Raw genomic sequence first — 19,385 nt, 5'->3', positions numbered from 1 at the left:
GTTTTTGTGGCCTACGATTAACGAGGATGTCATGTAGCCAGCACAACGACCAACCGCCTTTACTTTTCCCCAACTAATGTCAGGTACCCATTAGAGCTGGGTAGACTCAGAGGATCCCAAGGATTCCGAAGTTGAAAATCCCAATCTTCACCAGGATTCGAACCCGGGACCCTCGATTCGCAAGCCAAGCGCTTTACCGCTCATCTACCGCAGATCTCCTGGACTAACTGAAGTATTATAAATAATCTCTTATTCTAATCCTTTAAAAAAAAAAAAAAAAAAAAAAAAAAAAAAAAAAAATGTTATGAAGTACTCACGCTGTAAAAAAAAAAAGTTCAAGAAAATGAAGTTACTATTCGTTTTGAATTAGGTTTAACTTATAATGCATACTAATTAGCTTTTTCTCTTTAAAAAACTGCTTGCATAACTGATTTTAAAAATTAGATTTTTCGCTTTCAGGAAAAAAAAAGTAGCTTTGAACTTTGAATGGTCTAAAATATTGTGATGTCGGATTTTCAATATCTTTTCTAGTTTACGAGATCTAAACAGGACAGACGGACAGACGGGACAGACGGACAGACATTTCGCACAAAACTAATAGCGTCTTTTCCCCTTTCAGGGGCCGCTAAAAATGTGCATCCATAAACAACAAGAAGATCAAAAAGAACAAAAAAATATATTGGCTCAGTGTCTTTTTTGTCTCTACTTTTGTGGAGATTTCATTCTTTCATTGAATATTTCGTATTTCAGAATATTTTAATCTTTCATTTCTACTTTGTACAATGCCCTACAAATTGTACACACTTTTGTATTTCTGTTAGATCTAGATTTATTTGTTCACCAGGTGTATGGCCAGGAAAGTAAGATTACATCAGAATGACCTAGACCTTCAGCACAGGCAACTTATGCGCCATTTTGGTAGATCTATAACGTCACTATCAGACCAATCAAACAGAGGTAAACTAAACTTCATAGCAGACTTATTGAATCAGATTTAAAGTATCAGTTTCCTTTTTATTATCAAAACATACTTCATGTTACACGTAAACCTTACAGATAATAGATTGTATCAAACATTGTATCAAACACTGTATCAAACATTCAAGCCAGTGACGTAACTAGAGTCTAGGTTCTAGACTAGACGAAAGTGAAAAGAGGAAAAGTGAATAAGAAACATTTCTTAACTCGACCAATAATCTGGTGTGTTTTCACAAAGCTTATATAAGATCACTCTGTCTATCTGTCTGTCTGTCTGTCTGGTAAAAAGTTTATACACATTATTTCTCCTACACCCAATCTCGAATCAAGATGTAATTTTGCACAACTATTTCTTGTACCCTCCAAAGCAAGAATCAATTTTTTTTTTAAAGTTAGTTAATAAATACGTTCATTAATTGTTGGTATATATTTTGGTTGGAATCGAACAAGGGAAATAAATTGTAATTGACAGTTGTGGTGGTGTAAGTTAAATGTGTCTCCTTTATACTTTATGTAGAGAATTAGGTCGTCGCTATAAGTTCGAAACTAACAATAGATAGCGATGAAGCTTTCTATTTTTAAAAGCACTTTGCTGGCACAGCGGTTAGTGTATTGGCTTGAGGAGGCTTGAGCCCTCGAGTTCAAATTCAAGTCGTACAATTTATTTTTTTTACAAACCTTTATATCAACTTACTTTTGTTTAACAAACACACTGAATGCATGACGCGTAGGACGTAATCATCTTCTTTTTTGAAGTAACGTCTATATTACATAAGATAAGATAAACAGAAACAATCGGTAAAAATAGTTCTAATCGCATATTTATTATAGTTACTCTAGATCTATTACAAATTTAATTATGATTGCTCCAAAGTAATTGATACAATTACACATAATATAAGCATTGTTTCTTTTATTTTTCTTCTTGTTATTTTGGCAACAGTGATATCTCATTAGGCCGCTATACCTTTTAGAATTCTTTTACATTGTTTCGTTTATTTTAAAAATCTCTCTCGTTCTTCCTCTTTTTATCTTCTTACGTTTATTGTTTATCGTAAGATTCTCATTAGATCCCCTCCCCCCCCCCCTCCCTTTTTTTTCAAAATCCCACATTTCTCCCACATTCCTACATACTCTTCTCTTTCTCTCTTATTTTCTCTTCTTTTTTGAAGTAACTTCTGTAATCCTATACTCTTAAGCGAGCAATTCTTGTATGTATGTATGTATGTATATATATTTATATATATATAAATTTTATTTCGAAAACGGCTCTAACGATTTTCTTTAAAAGTTCACGGTATGTGCATAATAGTGAGAAAAAAATTCTCAACTCATTGGCCACATCGGGAAAACTCGAGGTCGACCGTTATATCGGTTTGAAAATGCCTCATTATCGAAAAATTAATTTTGGCTAGAATGTTTTTTGAATGAAAATTTTCCGTGACGTGAACGGGAAAAACGCTGCCTACGTCACTAGGCTTACCGCAGTACACTAAAATATTTCTTTGCAAACAAGAACGAGTTCTCAAGGATCAATAGACCTAATTAAACATTTGCACACCATCTTACTGTAGATTGATTTATTATAGAACTATGAAAGAGAAGTAATGAAATTAAATGTGCCAATGTACGATTAGTTATTGTGTTTTGAAGGCTTTATAAATTGATAACACTTGAATTGCCTAGAGCGGTGTAGATACCTTGTACTTTGTTGTTTATTTTGCTGGTGACCTTCAGCTGTTCTATTTCAGCTAAAGCAAGTTGGCGCCTAAACTGGTCTTTTAAGCGTTTCGGTATTACGTCGTCCACTTTTTTAGCTCACCAAAAAAAGACTGCCTTTGGCATGCGTTCGTCTGAGATTCGTCTTCCATACAGGATACCGCTCTGTCCAGCGTAACTGACGGACTTAAAGAATTACCTCTATTCAAAGCCCCGGATACACATTTGAGACCAAAGAAAATCTGCTGCCGAGAACAGAGGCAGACGCGAAAAGAAAATCTTAATCGACCACTGTTTGACAATGGTTATGCTTGCCCTGGATGTGGCAAAATTTGTAGGTCACAGCAGGGGCTGCGTAGCCACGGGAAATACTGCAATCCTCATTAATCTTAGGAATCGAAGACAAGCCTTATTATTATTTTTTTTTGCTGTTGAATTATTACCATAAGTTCGTGCTTTGTGTCTACTGTCCCGTATCAAAACAAAGGAAATGGTCATAACACAGCTTATCTACGCCTTACGTGCTCACACTGAACATGATATCTAGCCAGCGGCCAACGAGTTTGCGTACGCTGCAGCCTCTTTTTATTTAACTATACACCTCGGTAAAAAGCTTGGGGTTAGGGCTTGGAGATGGAAGGCCAAGTTGAGATCTGAATGGAGGTATGTATATAAGCAGGCCATATCCCTCCACGGGCTGTAGCACCACTGGGATGGATGGATGGTATGAACTTCTTATAGTCCAACCGTCAGGCTGGGCAGGGCACGTATCCCGTATGGGTAACGAGCATATTGTTTGGCGTAACAGAGGTGTCCCATGGAAACGTTTCTTTAGAAAACTAATGCAATGATTTAAGTCTATTAAGAAAAAATGCGCCATTTTACTTTGTCACAAAGTGCCTGTTTTACCCTATAACGTAGAGATTTGCGTCACTTGATGTTTCGTACTAAAGACATAATGAATGTATACTACTTCCATAATGAAATGTCTGAACGTAACCATCTAAGAAGTTACACTGCAAAGACTTTCTTCTAAGCCAGTAATAGTAGACCTACAATAGTTTTACACAAAAAATGGATTGTAAAACTATAAGACGGATGTGAGCTGTGGTTTGTCTAGACTATAGAAGGACTTAAGAGACTTTATATTTAATCGCCATGTATAATTACATTTAGAACTAACAGAACACTAAATGTAACTCTTCAGATTAGTAGTGTCTATATGATCGTTCATTTTCGTAATTACAAAAATATTCCCAAAATGACTTAGGAAATTATTTAACCGAGCTAGGATCGGTCATCCAGGTACTATACTATTAAATAAGACAAGATAAGATAATGTATTTTATTACTTAAAAATATATATTTAAACATCAAAGCGTTAACAAAGAGTACTGTGATTGACCTAAATAAAATAAAAACACCCACAAGAATTAGATTTCCACCTAAGGATCAGTTTTTATATCATTACCATTTCTTGTTGGCAGGTCCACTTACCACAACAGCTACACAAGAAATTATTCCCTGCAGAAAGTGCAACAAGTTCTTTAAGCCCAGCCAAAACAGCCCTGGGGCGTGTCGTTGGCACCTTGGACCAATAGTTCACCTTTTTGGTGGCACCTGCTCGTCGTGTGGCAGACTGGACTATCAAAATGGATGCATTGTCGGCTGCCATGAAACTTGAACCTGCAGTTTTACAGAATAAAAGTTGGCCATTGCTTGAAGGAAGTTTTTGTTATGAATGAAAGTAATCAAAAATATATTTTAGCGTGAATTAGCTGTATAGTTCAATATTATATGTACTTGCTTGGAAAACTATAATTCATTAAAATAAAAAGCTTATTTGTACATGTAATACAATAAAGTTGTTTGATATTCAATTAAATCTGCTTTATACTCAGGGCCAGCCTTGGGCCACTGCAACCTATGCGGCCGCAGTGGGCCCCGCACTTTCATAGGCCCCGCGCTAATTCTAGAAGTAAATTATTAAATTAAACCATTATAATATATATATAATAACAAGGTTTCCGCGGCCTCCTGATTGTCCAGGGCCTTCTGGAAATCTGAAATTATTACAATCTCCTGAAAAATAGACAAAATTGTCATTTTGTGATTCCAATCGTACCTCGGATTAAAAAAAAAACAACGGCATTGTCATCTTTCATTTATGAAAATTTATTGCAAAGACAAATGTATTTTCTAATACAAAATCTAAATTTTGAAATTATCTTTATCCCTACCCAGAGTGGGCAATCCGTTTGGCATAGGGCCCCGCAATTGTTATGGCCGGCCCTGTTATTACTGAATTTATGCAAGCCTGTGATGGAAAAAATGACTGCAGAAGCAAGATTATATTTCTCTGTAATATTTTCAGCAAACGGAAATTCCCCAAAGTCAAAGATTCATGAGGTGTACCCTGGTACCTGACGTCATTTTGGCGTCATTTGTTGACTTTGATGGATGCAATGGCTCTTATTTTTCTAAATAACACAAACATTTGGAATAAATAGACATTTGACATAAATCTAGTCCTAGATCTAACGTGATTCGTTGGTTTACATTTTCTGAACTTTATCGAATTTAATTTTATTTATAAATAAGGTAAAGGAATATTTAAAACACTTTTAGAGATAGATCTAGATATACTCTAGACGTCTAGTGTGGTCTAGTCGATTGATTTATAATTTATTTAGATCTAGATCTACATTTTAATCTTTATTTAGATCTAGATTCAGAATGTCTAGATTAGATAGGGGCCACTAGATCTAGGTATGTTCTATTCTCTATGTGACACTAGCTCTAAGCCTAGATCTGTTCTAGGTGACACTAGAATGACTAGATCTAGATCTAGATGTGTCCTAAATGCTATAATAATACTCCAGGTGACACTAGATCTCGTTTAAAATTAGCAAATACAACGTAACTAGATATAGATCTATTATTGTTTTAAGTGTTTATGATGTTCCTTCAGAATCGAAGTATTAGGCTCATATCCTAGCCCAAGCTCCTGCAGGATGGCGGCGGACAGGATTCGAACATGGCATCATCGAGACGACCGTCCAGAGCGCAGCCATCCATGTTATCTAGATTTAGAGGTAGTATAGCCTAGAATCCCAGCTAGATCTCAATCAACTCGTATTGTGTGTCGATCTGGTCCAAATCTTGTACACGTTATTTCTTTCACATCCCAGTCAAGTTGAAATTGTGCACAGCAATCCATTGTCGATGACAACACATGAATCAATCAATAAATTAACCAATTAGTTAATCTATTATCTGTAATTAAATTAATTTTGTTTTATATGGTGGAAAATGTACTAAGCTAACGGGAGATAAGCATTGCAATAATAATCGATATGGCAGCAATTGAAAGGTTCGTCTAAGATTTCGGAGGAGGGGGAGGTTTACTGGAGTAAAGGTAAGAATTTTTAAAACATCGCCCCTTCCATGCGATCAAAAGTTCTGGATCAGCCCTTGGTCTCAGCACAGTTCTCTACAATGGAGGAAGGTATCCCCAGGTCATCAAAAGTTCTGGATCAGCCCTTGGTCTCAGCACAGTTCTCTACAATGGAGGAAGGTATCCCCAGGTCATCAAAAGAGACTTTAATCAAAGTCATTCAAATCACCGCTTTAACAAGACGTTGTGGAAAAAAAAACTATTTTGAGGTAGCCACTAAACATTCACAAGCCGTCCAAAAACAACAAATATAAGACTTCCAGAGTCTGAGAAAAAAATTACAACGTCATCTTGTCACTTGGTAATTTCAATATTTTTTTTAAATTAGGGTGACCAATAAAATTATAGTTTTTATTGAGAAAAACATAGGAATCCTAAAACAGTTAATGTAAATTGTAAGCTAAATATTACCTAGATCGTGAACACATTCATAAATGTACTTGCATCTCTCAATCCTTTGAAATAATATTACAGTGATTTATAGCTGAAACTATGTACAGAACTGTTTGTAAGTATGTTGCTTCTTAGTAATCTCTTGCTTCTTTCATGACTTGATTTCCAGATACACTTTTGGATAGCACTTCATTTTAACAGGATTCAGCATGGAGTCCATCCAATTTAATATCAATATAGCACATTCTTAGTCAAATGTCTTGTGATTGTCGTATAATTAAAACTATACACGCTTGTAGAGATACTCAGGAGATTGTTACTCATTGCACGTAGTCTATGTCATTTTCTGACCTGAGTCATAGGTCTCACTAAAACGACAGGAATTGATTACAGCAAGCAAGACACAATATTCAACAACATCCGGACGTAACATTACTGTTGAGCGTATGTGATAAAAACTAGGGTTTCAATGACCTTGCGATGTATGAGGGCAGACGTTGTAAAGCTCATCTGTCTCTATGGCCGATGGTTAACGAAGGTTTCATAAGACCAGCGACAATCAAACGCCTTTACTGCCCCACCGTATGTCCTTCACCTTCACCTATCCTTAGTCTGTTGAACCGTTGGGGCACCACACAAAATCTGTTAATCGTCTTTCTCTATTCCTCTTTGTCCTTTCGTGGGAAGCGTAGTCGAGAGGCTAAGCCTTGAACTTAGCTTGGCTTGGCTACCTATGAAGGGGGATCGAGGTTGGACATCCGACTCGAGCAGAGTCTAAAGGCAGCACAGAAACTCTTCTCCCAGATACTAACTCCCCCCCCCCCGGTCCAAAAAATGAAATTGGACTATAGCGCCCTGAGCATGCTATAAGCATGAAAGTAGCGCTATATAAAAGCTAAAATTATTAAAATGTATTATTATCTTGGATAGAATTTCATTCACTGACAGGCCTGTCCATTCTTGGATGTTGCTTTCCCATCGCTTCCTCTGTCTTCCTGGAAGGAAGGTCTTGGCGAGCCCTGAGGACATTATGATGTGGTCACAGAGTTTGAGTTTATAATTTTTTTTTGACAGTGGTTAGCAGGTCATACTGGGGTACGATCGCTGTGCTAATCCTGTTTCTAATCTCTTCATTCATGATGCAGTCTTTGATGCAGGATCTGTTTGTCATTAACCAGTTAAAATTGGATGGATTCTTGGGCTACCTAAAAATTCGGATGTTCATAATCCCAGTCTTTACCTAAAGTATACCTTGTGACCTCTCAGTTTTGTAAGCCACGCTTATTTACCACTCAGCTACCGCGCCTTCCCCTCTGATACAGCGAAAAATAATCTCATATTTAACAGCGAGAAATAATCTCATATTTACTTTTTAAAAATTCTTTTTGTTGCTTTCATTTAGGTCTTTGTGAGACGTATGACTTCCTGACACTGAACAGCACACATTTTGGCGAGTCTACAACAAAATGACGGACCCAGCTCAACCTCAGCCCGCCCCTGCTGCCACAGTAACGGGCACGCAGCCCTCGTCCATGGCTTCATCTCTAGGCATTGATGACCCCAGGGTCGAAATCACCGCAGACTACCTCCTGAGAAGGTATCGCCAGAAGCCGGACAGATGGGTCAAGTTTTATAACAACAGCGACAACCATGTAAGTGCTGACAACTGGACATTCAGATAACTATATTAAAAGTACCAACACCTTTTATTGTTAAAAGCCAGATAATTGTTTGTGTATCTTATCAATGTAATTCCTAATTATGTTTCATGTTGTGACTTTAAGGTACTTTATATTTTAATAATAAACCGCGTGTGTATTTTACATGGTCCTTTATAAAACATGAGTGCATTTGAGCTGATAGTTTTAATCCTGTGACTATGTTTCTCTCAAAGCTGTACATCTGAACTCTCTACCATATCGAGACTGGGTCGTTTTGATTCTAATAGCTGACTGAGCTTAATAACTGACTGACCCTAATAACTGACTGAGCTTAATAACTGACTGAGCTTAATAACTGACTGACCCTAATAGATGACTGATCTTAATAACTGACTGACCCTAATAACTGACTGAGCTTAATAACTGACTGACCCTAATAACTGACTGACCCTAATAACTGACTGAGCTTAATAACTGACTGAGCCTAATAACTGACTGATCTTAATAACTGACTGAGCCTAATAACTAACTAACCCTAATAACTGACTGATCTTAATAACTGACTGAGCTTAATAACTGACTGATCTTAATAACTGACTGAGCTTAATAACTGACTGAGCCTAATAACTGACTGACCCTAATAACTGACTGATCTTAATAAATGACTGAGCCTAATAACTAACTAACCCTAATAACTGACTGATTTTAATAACTGACTGATTTTAATAACTGACTGAGCTTAATAACTGACTGAGCCTAATAACTGACTGACCCTAATAACTGACTGAGCCTAATAACTGACTGATCTTAATAAATGACTGAGCCTAATAACTAACTAACCCTAATAACTGAATGAGCCTAATAACTGACTGACCTTAATAACTGACTGAGCCTAATAACTGACTGACCCTAATAACTGATTGAGCCTAATAACTGAATGACACTAATAACTGACTGATCCTAAAAGACTGATCCTAATAACTGACTGATCTTAATAACTGACTGACCCTAATAACTGACCGATCCTAATAGACTGATCCTAATAACAGGTTGATTCTAATAAATGACTGATCCTAATAGCCGAAAATGCGCTAAGTGCTTTGTTACATGTTAAGTGTTTATTGAAGCTTAATCGTGCGAAACAGAAATAACACTCATAAAGCCATTTTTTTTTAAATATTTTTTTTTGTTGGTGCTTGTTGTTTTTTTAGAACGCTTTGATTGACTTCTTTAACAACCAAGAGAGAGAGGTCGTCATTTTTGTCTGCACCCCGGCCGCCATTGACATGTCTTTCTCATGGCCTGATGACCCACATAATATATTTAGGTAAGCCATGACCACGGAACTCTGCTCATGAACACAGAAATTTGTGAACTCCATTTAGATTCAATTATTTGAAAAACAAGAAAAATATTTTTAAAAATAATTATAAATGTTAAAAAAGAACAACGCATTATACGAAGTGTAATTGTATCAACAAGTTTGGATCAGTCGTGTAATTAAATTTGTAATAAATCTAGACTAAAAATGTGCGATTAGAAATATTTTTTACAAATTGTTTTGTTTAGCGCAATTTCATGCCGTTAGCCTTCTCACTACGCTCTGATCCTATCACTTGTCTCACTACGCTCTGATCCTATCACTTGTCTCACTACGCTCTGCTCCTATCACTTGTCTCACTACGCTCTGATCCTATCACTTGTCTCACTACGCTCTGATCCTATCACTTGTCTCACTACGCTCTGGTCCTATCACTTGTCTCACTACGCTCTGGTCCTATCCCTTGTCTCACTACGCTCTGATCCTATCCCTTGTCTCACTACGCTCTGGTCCTATCACTTGTCTCACTACGCTCTGGTCCTATCACTTGTCTCACTACGCTCTGATCCTATCCCTTGTCTCACTACGCTCTGATCCTATCCCTTGTCTCACTACGCTCTGATCCTATCACTTGTCTGGACCAGTTGAGAACATGGGGGAAGGGAGGAAGGACGTTAATATGAAGGTCTGAAAGAAAGGAATATCTGTGTGAATTTTACCGTAATCGCGTTTTAAAAGCATTTATAGGAAGAAAAAAATAAAGAATTCGAGCTCGTGGCTCAAGCCTCCTAAAGCCAACAAACTAACCACTCTGCTTGTGAGGTACTTATGACTAGAGAAGGTTGTATATTTATGTATCGTTTGTATCATTTTAAAAGTCGACCTATAAAGGGGACAAATTCAGCTATACCTCCACTCCATTCAAGTACAATTTCTTTCCCTTGTTCGAGATACCAAATAAAATAAATAAGTACCAATAGTTAATTAACTAACTTTTTTTTTAAATTGATTCTTTTGTTGTCAGGTAAAAGAAATAATTGCTCGAAAAATTTCAGCTAGATCCGAGATTCGGTTTCGGAGAAATAATGTGTACAAAATTTTGACCTGACAGAGTGAGTTTATATAAACTCTGCAAAAAGTTATGTTTCATGTTGTGACTTTAAGATACTTTATCTTTATATTTTAATAATAAACCGCGTGTGTATTTTACATGGTCCTTTATAAAACATGAGTGCATTTGAGCTGATAGTTTTAATCCTGTGACTATGTTTCTCTCAATTGTATTTGTTAAGCAGTTACATAAGCATAGTTATGTCAGTTTTCTTCCATTAGCTCCACGAGTGTAAGATTACGTCATGTAATATGTAAGTGCGGACTATATCTTCTTAACCAAGCTCATTTGTTTTTCTCATAGGGCTATTGTTAGCACCTCAAGTTTCATCTCTACAATAGTTTTGTCGGTTCATGTTTCCAACCACTACATTTTTTAAATATGTAAAGTTGACTTACCTGTCAAAGTTACTTTCAAAGTTATAGAAATATGCTTGTATTTGTAGCTCGTTTAGAGCCAAATAGTGTAATTGAAAATAAAATAAAAATGTTCCTGTAACACACTTTCTCAGCTATTTCGTAAAACTGGACCGCAACAAACAGATCACTAAAGAAAACTTCAGAGACGAGATGCTCTACGGAGATTTCTTTCCCAACGAGATGGACCAGTTCTCCATGTTTCTAAACAGGGTAAGAAATCAATCGTTTCAAAACTCTTGCGACTTTAGAATTCCTTTGTTTGAATAGATTTGAATGCACACTATAGACATGCACCAGACAGGGCTATCTCTTGTTCACTCATTAAACTCACTTCCGGTACTTCAGCAGACGTGGCATATCATTAAAAAATTATTTTTAGTGGACACATTTCTTTCCTTGACCAAATCTTGTAATTCAGAGAAAAAGGATGGATGAATTAATATAAAATATTAGATATAAATTTGGCAATGTTAATGTAAGGCTAAATCATCTTCATACAAGGTTAGTTAACAATGATGACAAAACTACGGCCCGCAGGCCATAGCCGGCAGAAGACGTGATGCTATCCAATATCCAGCCTTTCCAAATGTCTGACTACAGTTTAAACTGAAGCCGTAGATGATCAGCTCTACTGGAGTCGTAATTTCGTTTATTTCTTTAAATTGTGATAATGCGGCACGTGTATCAGAAATGAATGTAGGCCTAAACCCCTGGCCGAAAAACGGCTCAGCACCACGGCTGTTACATCAAAAACTCGAACTTGTCTGTCTGTAAGTTTGACCTATGTAGATCTTCTCATTTTTAGGTCGGATTGATGAACATGGGAAAGGAGAATGTGGCTTGCGCGATGAAAATTTATTTAAGTGAGAGAGATTCTCGCTGCATCGGCCTCACTCTCTCGCCCCTTGCTAGCTGCATCCAGTGGCAGAACGAGTTCCAGACAACAGGAGCTGGTTTGGGGTGCAGTGCATGATCAGTGTGCTCTACATGTCTCACAGTGCTCGGAACGTTCCACGACGTTTGCTAGGCCGACACCTGATGGCTCTGGTAGTCCTATTCGGTGACTAGAGCGCCATGCAGCCACAACCAGCCCGACTGCCCAGTTGACAGAGGTACTACTTCTTCTACAGAACCCTATACACCCCAAGGTGGTGATAAGACATACATAAAACCTGTGTGATGGCTTTGAATTACAAAATGGTTCTCTTCGGCTTCTTGAAGATCATCTCAAAATTGCTAATGGCATGCCTTCTTACAAGACCACCATTAAGACTTGCATTCCAACGTTGGCATGTACACAAATTGTTTCAAATAGAAACGCTCACGTAATAGGAAGACATCCTCGACGAGTTCTTTCTGGCGTTCATGCGCTTTAATAGTGCTTCTTATTCTATTTCGTAATTGTGTTAGGGGCACCACTGCTGACACACACACACACATACTGAATGTGTTTCATTTCCAGATAGTTGAGAGAATCGTCAACAACGAGAGGAATAATGTGAAGTGGCCGACAGTTGTGACAGAGGACATCAGGAAACACACTCAGTTACTCAAGACTGTGGTGGACATCACGTCCTGTAGAACGAAAGGTCAAACCTTGCTGAGAATCCACAACGACCTCGAAAATTTTGAATATCCCGATCCCAAGAACCCCAAGTAAGACAACATCCCTGTCGTTTGGTACATGTAGTAGACTTTATGACCACGTGACCGGTTTCAATAGCACTGAATTAGTGTGAATTTGAAAGCCTGTGTCTGGATGGTTTAGTCATTTAGACTTCGGCATTTCTTTCTGAAAATTATTAGAGGTTAGTTACAATATCCAAATCTAAACGTCGAGCAGGATTTTAAACTAGTACAATTTACTCAGGTCCTAGTTTTCAATTGCTTCTATATGGCGCATCTTTCCTGCTTATAGGATGCTAAGTGCGACTTGGTCCAATCTCTTTTGTGAACCAGTTGAGGGGGGGGGGGAGTGAGGTAGCTGGTAGAAAGTTTCCGTGTTGCCTTTGGACGCTCAGCAAACAAAACTCTGCTTGTGTCGGGTTTCGAAATCGGGGCCTTTGGTAGGAAGCCAAATGGTTTGTTCCTCTCGGCCATTAATCCCATTTAATGTAAAATGCCGGCAGATGTTTCAGAACTGAGGGATGTGTGTGTATGTGTGTGTGTGTGTTTGTATATGTGCGTGTGAGTGAATAATACAAGAATGTATATCAGTTTTCTTATCGACCTTTGTGATTTTTGTGGAAGATAAAAAGCTTAAAGATGTAAAGCTTAAAGATCTAAAGCTTATCTGTCTCCTTCGGTTCAATGGGATGTCTTGTAACTAGCAAAAAAAAATGCATTTACTTTCCCCAGCTAATGCCAGGTAGCCATTAGAGTTGGGTGGACTCAGTCCGTGTCCTAAAAAAGGTCCAGAAGTTCAAAATATCATTTGACTCAATAGGCTTAGTCAATTATTTAACGCACTCACTCATGAAATGATATAAAATGTCAAGAAGATTCTAGATCTTTTAACAAACACTCCTCAGATTGAATCGTAAGACTTTACATTTAATTGAATCCATGGTGGTCCTTTGGTGCAACGAAATACAAAACGTCTTGAAAGTACGAAACGCAGAACCGCTCTTGGAAGGCAAAAACCCTACTCCTCAAGTGGAGATTAAATTCTGGCAGCTAAGAGCCAAGGACTTTGAACAGATTTATCAACAGGTTTGTCTTACGTTTTGTCTAGGAACCATTAGTTGCAATGTTCCGCAATTGTGTTGATAAAACTCATCTATACCTTAGTTTGTTGCAATGTTCTACAATGGTGTCGATGAAACTCATCTATACCTTAGTTTGTTGCAATGTTCCGCAATGGTGTTGATAAAACTCATCTATACCTTAGTTTGTTGCAATGTTCTACAATGGTGTCGATGAAACTCATCTATACCTTAGTTTGTTGCAATGTTCCGCAATGGTGTTGATAAAACTCATCTATACCTTAGTTTGTTGCAATGTTCTACAATTGTGTTGATGAAACTCATCTATACCTTAGTTTGTTGCAATGTTTTACAATGGTGTTGATAAAACTCAACTATACCTTAGTTTGTTGCAATGTTCGGCAATGGTGTTGATAAAACTCATCTATACCTTAGTTTGTTGGAGTGTTCGGCAATGGTGTTGATGAAACTCATCTATACCTTAGTTTGTTGGAATGTTCTACAATGGTGTTGATGAAACTCATCTATACCTTAGTTTGTTGCAATGTTCTACAATGGTGTCGATGAAACTCATCTATACCTTAGTTTGTTGCAATGTTCTACAATGGTATTGATGAAACTCATCTATACCTTAGTTTGTTGGAATGTTCGGCAATGGTCTTGATAAAACTCATCTATACCTTAGTTTGTTGCAATGTTCTACAATTGTGTTGATAAAACTCATCTATACCTTAGTTTGTTACAATGTTCGGCAATGGTGTTGATAAAACTCATCTATACCTTAGTTTGTTGCAATGTTCGGCAATGGTGTTGATGAAACTCATATATACCTTAGTTTGTTGCAATGTTCTACAATTGTGTTGATAAAACTCATCTATACCTTAGTTTGTTGCAATGTTCTACAATTGTGTTGATAAAACTCATCTATACCTTAGTTTGTTGGAGTGTTCGGCAATGGTGTTGATGAAACTCATCTATACCTTAGTTTGTTGGAATGTTCTACAATGGTGTTGATGAAACTCATCTATACCTTAGTTTGTTGCAATGTTCTACAATGGTGTCGATGAAACTCATCTATACCTTAGTTTGTTGCAATGTTCTACAATGGTATTGATGAAACTCATCTATACCTTAGTTTGTTGCAATGTTCCGCAATGGTGTTGATAAAACTCATCTATACCTTAGTTTGTTGCAATGTTCTACAATGGTGTCGATGAAACTCATCTATACCTTAGTTTGTTGCAATGTTCTACAATGGTGTTGATGAAACTCATCTATACCTTAGTTTGTTGGAATGTTCGGCAATGGTCTTGATAAAACTCATCTATACCTTAGTTTGTTGCAATGTTCTACAATTGTGTTGATAAAACTCATCTATACCTTAGTTTGTTACAATGTTCGGCAATGGTGTTGATAAAACTCATCTATACCTTAGTTTGTTGCAATGTTCTACAATGGTGTTGATGAAACTCATCTATACCTTAGTTTGTTGCAATGTTCTACATTGGTGTTGATAAAACTCATCTATACCTTAGTTTGTTGCAATGTTCTACAATTGTGTTGATAAAACTCATCTATACCTTAGTTTGTTGCAATGTTCTACAATTGTGTTGATAAAACTCATCTATACCTTAGTTTGTTGGAGTGTTCGGCAATGGTGTTGATGAAACTCATCTATACCTTAGTTTGTTGGAATGTTCTACAATGGTGTTGATGAAACTCATCTATACCTTAGTTTGTTGCAATGTTCTACAATGGTGTCGATGAAACTCATCTATACCTTAGTTTGTTGCAATGTTCTACAATGGTATTGATGAAACTCATCTATACCTTAGTTTGTTGCAATGTTCTACAATGGTGTTGATAAAACTCATCTATACCTTAGTTTGTTGCAATGTTCTACAATGGTGTCGATGAAACTCATCTATACCTTAGTTTGTTGCAATGTTCTACAATGGTGTTGATGAAACTCATCTATACCTTAGTTTGTTGGAATGTTCGGCAATGGTCTTGATAAAACTCATCTATACCTTAGTTTGTTGCAATGTTCTACAATTGTGTTGATAAAACTCATCTATACCTTAGTTTGTTACAATGTTCGGCAATGGTGTTGATAAAACTCATCTATACCTTAGTTTGTTGCAATGTTCTACAATGGTGTTGATGAAACTCATCTATACATAAGTTTGTTGCAAAGTTCTACAGTGGTGTTGATAAAACTCATCTATACCTTAGTTTGTTGCAATGTTCTACAATTGTGTTGATAAAACTCATCTGTACCTTAGTTTGTTGCAATGTTCTACAATTGTGTTGATAAAACTCATCTGTACCTTAGTTTGTTGCAATGTTCTACAATTGTGTTGATAAAACTCATCTATACCTTAGTTTGTTGCAATGTTCTACAACTGTGTTGATAAAACTCATCTATACCTTAGTTTGTTGCAATGTTCTACAATTGTGTTGATAAAACTCATCTATACCTTAGTTTGTTGCAATGTTCTACAATTGTGTTGATAAAACTCATCTATACCTTAGTTTGTTGCAATGTTCTACAATTGTGTTGATAAAACTCATCTATACCTTAGTTTGTTGGAATGTTCGGCAATGGTGTTGATAAAACTCATCTATACCTTAGTTTGTTGCAATGTTCGGCAATGGTGTTGATAAAACTCATCTATACCTTAGTTTGTTGCAATGTTCTACAATTGTGTTGATAAAACTCATCTATACCTTAGTTTGTTGCAATGTTCGGCAATGGTGTTGATAAAACTCATCTATACCTTAGTTTGTTGCAATGTTCTACAATTGTGTTGATAAAACTCATCTTTACCTTAGTTTGTTGGAATGTTCGGCAATGGTGTTGATAAAACTCATCTATACCTTAGTTTGTTGGAATGTTCTGCAATTGTGTTGATAAAACTCATCTATACCTTAGTTTGTTGCAATGTTCGGCAATGGTGTTTATGAAACGTTGGGACTAGCGCAATTTAGTAATTTTTCTTCCTCCAATGCTTACAGAATCTTCATGGTTTCTGCAGTGTTGTCATAAAGGGATAGAGAGTTATTCCCTCCTTGTTTACTAATGCATTTAAAATGTTCCCAGTGAGATTACAATGTTCATGAGACAGTTCAGGCAGCTAAATTAGCACCGGTTTCACAGGTCAACGGTTGCGGGAGGTTTCCTTTTGCCAATTCAACGAGCAATGGAAAATATTTTCATCAAAACCAATTACAACTGAATTTACTCATGGAACACAGAGGTACATTAAGTTAAAATAATAGTATCATTGCATGGAACACAGAGGTACATTAAGTTAAAATTATAGTATCATTGCATGAAACACTGAGCTACATTAAGTTAAAATTATAGTATCATTGCATGGAACACTGAGCTACATTAGGTTAAAATTATAGTATCATTGCATGGAACACTGAGCTACATTAAGTTAAAATTATAGTATCATTGCATGGAACGCTGAGCTACATTAAGTTAAAATTATAGTATCATTGCATGGAACACTGAGCTACATTAAGTTAAAATTATAGTATCATTGCATGGAACACTGAGCTACATTAAGTTAAAATAATAGTATCATTGCATGAAACACTGAGCTACATTAAGTTAAAATTATAGTATCATTGCATGGAACACTGAGCTACATTAGGTTAAAATTATAGTATCATTGCATGGAACACTGAGCTACATTAAGTTAAAATTATAGTATCATTGCATGGAACACAGAGCTACATTAAGTTAAAATTATAGTATCATTGCATGGAACACTGAGCTACATTAAGTTAAAATTATAGTATCATTGCATGGAACACTGAGCTACATTAAGTTAAAATAATAGTATCATTGCATGAAACACTGAGCTACATTAAGTTAAAATTATAGTATCATTGCATGGAACGCTGAGCTACATTAGGTTAAAATTATAGTATCATTGCATGGAACACTGAGCTACATTAAGTTAAAATTATAGTATCATTGCATGGAACACTGAGCTACATTAAGTTAAAATAATAGTATCATTGCATGAAACACTGAGCTACATTAAGTTAAAATTATAGTATCATTGCATGGAACACTGAGCTACATTAGGTTAAAATTATAGTATCATTGCATGGAACACTGAGCTACATTAAGTTAAAATAATAGTATCATTGCATGGAACACTGAGCTACATTAAGTTAAAATTATAGTATCATTGCATGGAACACTGAGCTACATTAAGTTAAAATTATAGTATCATTGGATAAAACACTTAGCTACATTAGATTAATGTTATATCATAATTGCATAGAAGTTAATAGTACTCTGAGCAGGGCCGGTCTTAGGCCACTGCAACTTATGTGGCCGCAGTGGGCCCTCACTTTCATAGGCCCCGCGCAAATTCTATGTGTAAATTAATAAATTAAACCATTTTAACTTATTATTAAAGGGTTCCTGGAATTCTCCTGAAATTGTAATGTGAGCAGGTCAGGCAGGCGCGAGTGGATAGACCTATTCTCTTCTGCGCAACATTAAAATTTACCAACAGTAGGCAGATGTTTGCGCTACTGGGTGGGCTCAATCTGTGACACCTCAGTCTACGACCAAGGGGCTAGAGTCGCCTAAGTAACCAGACATACTAACCTAAACTAAATGAAAGCACAAACGAAACTTTACTTCAAATTAAATAAAACAAAAAGATACTTTATTTACATATAAAAATAATAATAATAAATAATACATACACTAACACTACAACTGAACTCAGCAACTAACTAAAACCCTCTAAATCTACGCCACTACAAACACTAACAAACTAACCAAACCAACTAACACAAACTGATCAAAACAACTATCTAACTAAAGAGAACTAAAGAGAACTAAATCACTACAAGACAACTACTATACTAGACCTAGATCTACACAAACACACTACAATAAACTAGTCTAGATCTACAATATTCTACTACTATAACCAACCCATAACTCTAACACTAAAACAAGAACACCTTAGTCTTAGTACCTTACTAACTAGACTAAACTAATTACTAACTAGCTAAAGCAAGAAACAGACTATAACTAAGCCACTAAGCCTATAACTAAGTTTACTAAGGCGATAATAAAGAAACAAAATAACACTAGTCTAGATCTACAGCAACAATAACAATACTAGATCTATCAATAATAGCTGTTTATATCAGAAACAAAATTAGAAAATAACACCAGATTCCCTAGAATTAGAATAGATCTACTACAGCAATATTAGATACAGCAGCATGTATTTTAGCAGTAATATTCATCAGTAACACAGCAGTTAAAAGCAGAAACAATAGCAAACTTACAGGCCGTCCCAGGTACAGAATAATAAAATAATTAGACGACAGACCACAAAGATCTTCAGCTGTCACACAGACAGATATGGTACTGACCACTGGTCGAATGTACACTCAACTGTTCTAAAACAGCATGTAGTACATCACTTTTATACTATCCCGCACTAACCTATATAAATATGCGGAAGTACAATTATAAAATCTGACACTAACCTATAAAAATAAAATATATAAAAATAGATTTAAACTATACAACAAAAATACATATAAAACTAGCTAAAATTGCATATAAA

General features: G+C 36.2%; 1 protein-coding gene across 3 annotated transcripts in view; it reads left to right on the top strand.

The window, feature by feature from the left end:
* Positions 1 to 19,385, top strand: part of LOC106057040 (dynein beta chain, ciliary-like) — a 131,625-nt gene that overhangs the window by 21,691 nt on the left and 90,549 nt on the right. For all 3 annotated transcript variants that reach the window (XM_056020081.1, XM_056020082.1, XM_056020083.1), the window contains 7 exons: positions 845 to 957; positions 4,185 to 5,298; positions 7,950 to 8,199; positions 9,420 to 9,535; positions 11,152 to 11,269; positions 12,522 to 12,715; positions 13,591 to 13,771. In XM_056020081.1, the coding sequence (XP_055876056.1) occupies positions 8,014 to 8,199; positions 9,420 to 9,535; positions 11,152 to 11,269; positions 12,522 to 12,715; positions 13,591 to 13,771 (795 nt within the window). In that variant the 5' untranslated portion in view covers positions 845 to 957; positions 4,185 to 5,298; positions 7,950 to 8,013. The remainder of the gene's footprint in view (positions 1 to 844; positions 958 to 4,184; positions 5,299 to 7,949; positions 8,200 to 9,419; positions 9,536 to 11,151; positions 11,270 to 12,521; positions 12,716 to 13,590; positions 13,772 to 19,385) is intronic.

Source organism: Biomphalaria glabrata, chromosome 2 (assembly GCF_947242115.1).
Source record: "Biomphalaria glabrata chromosome 2, xgBioGlab47.1, whole genome shotgun sequence".
Classification (NCBI taxonomy): Eukaryota; Metazoa; Mollusca; class Gastropoda; family Planorbidae; genus Biomphalaria; species Biomphalaria glabrata.
This window is presented reverse-complemented; position numbering and strand designations above follow the sequence as displayed.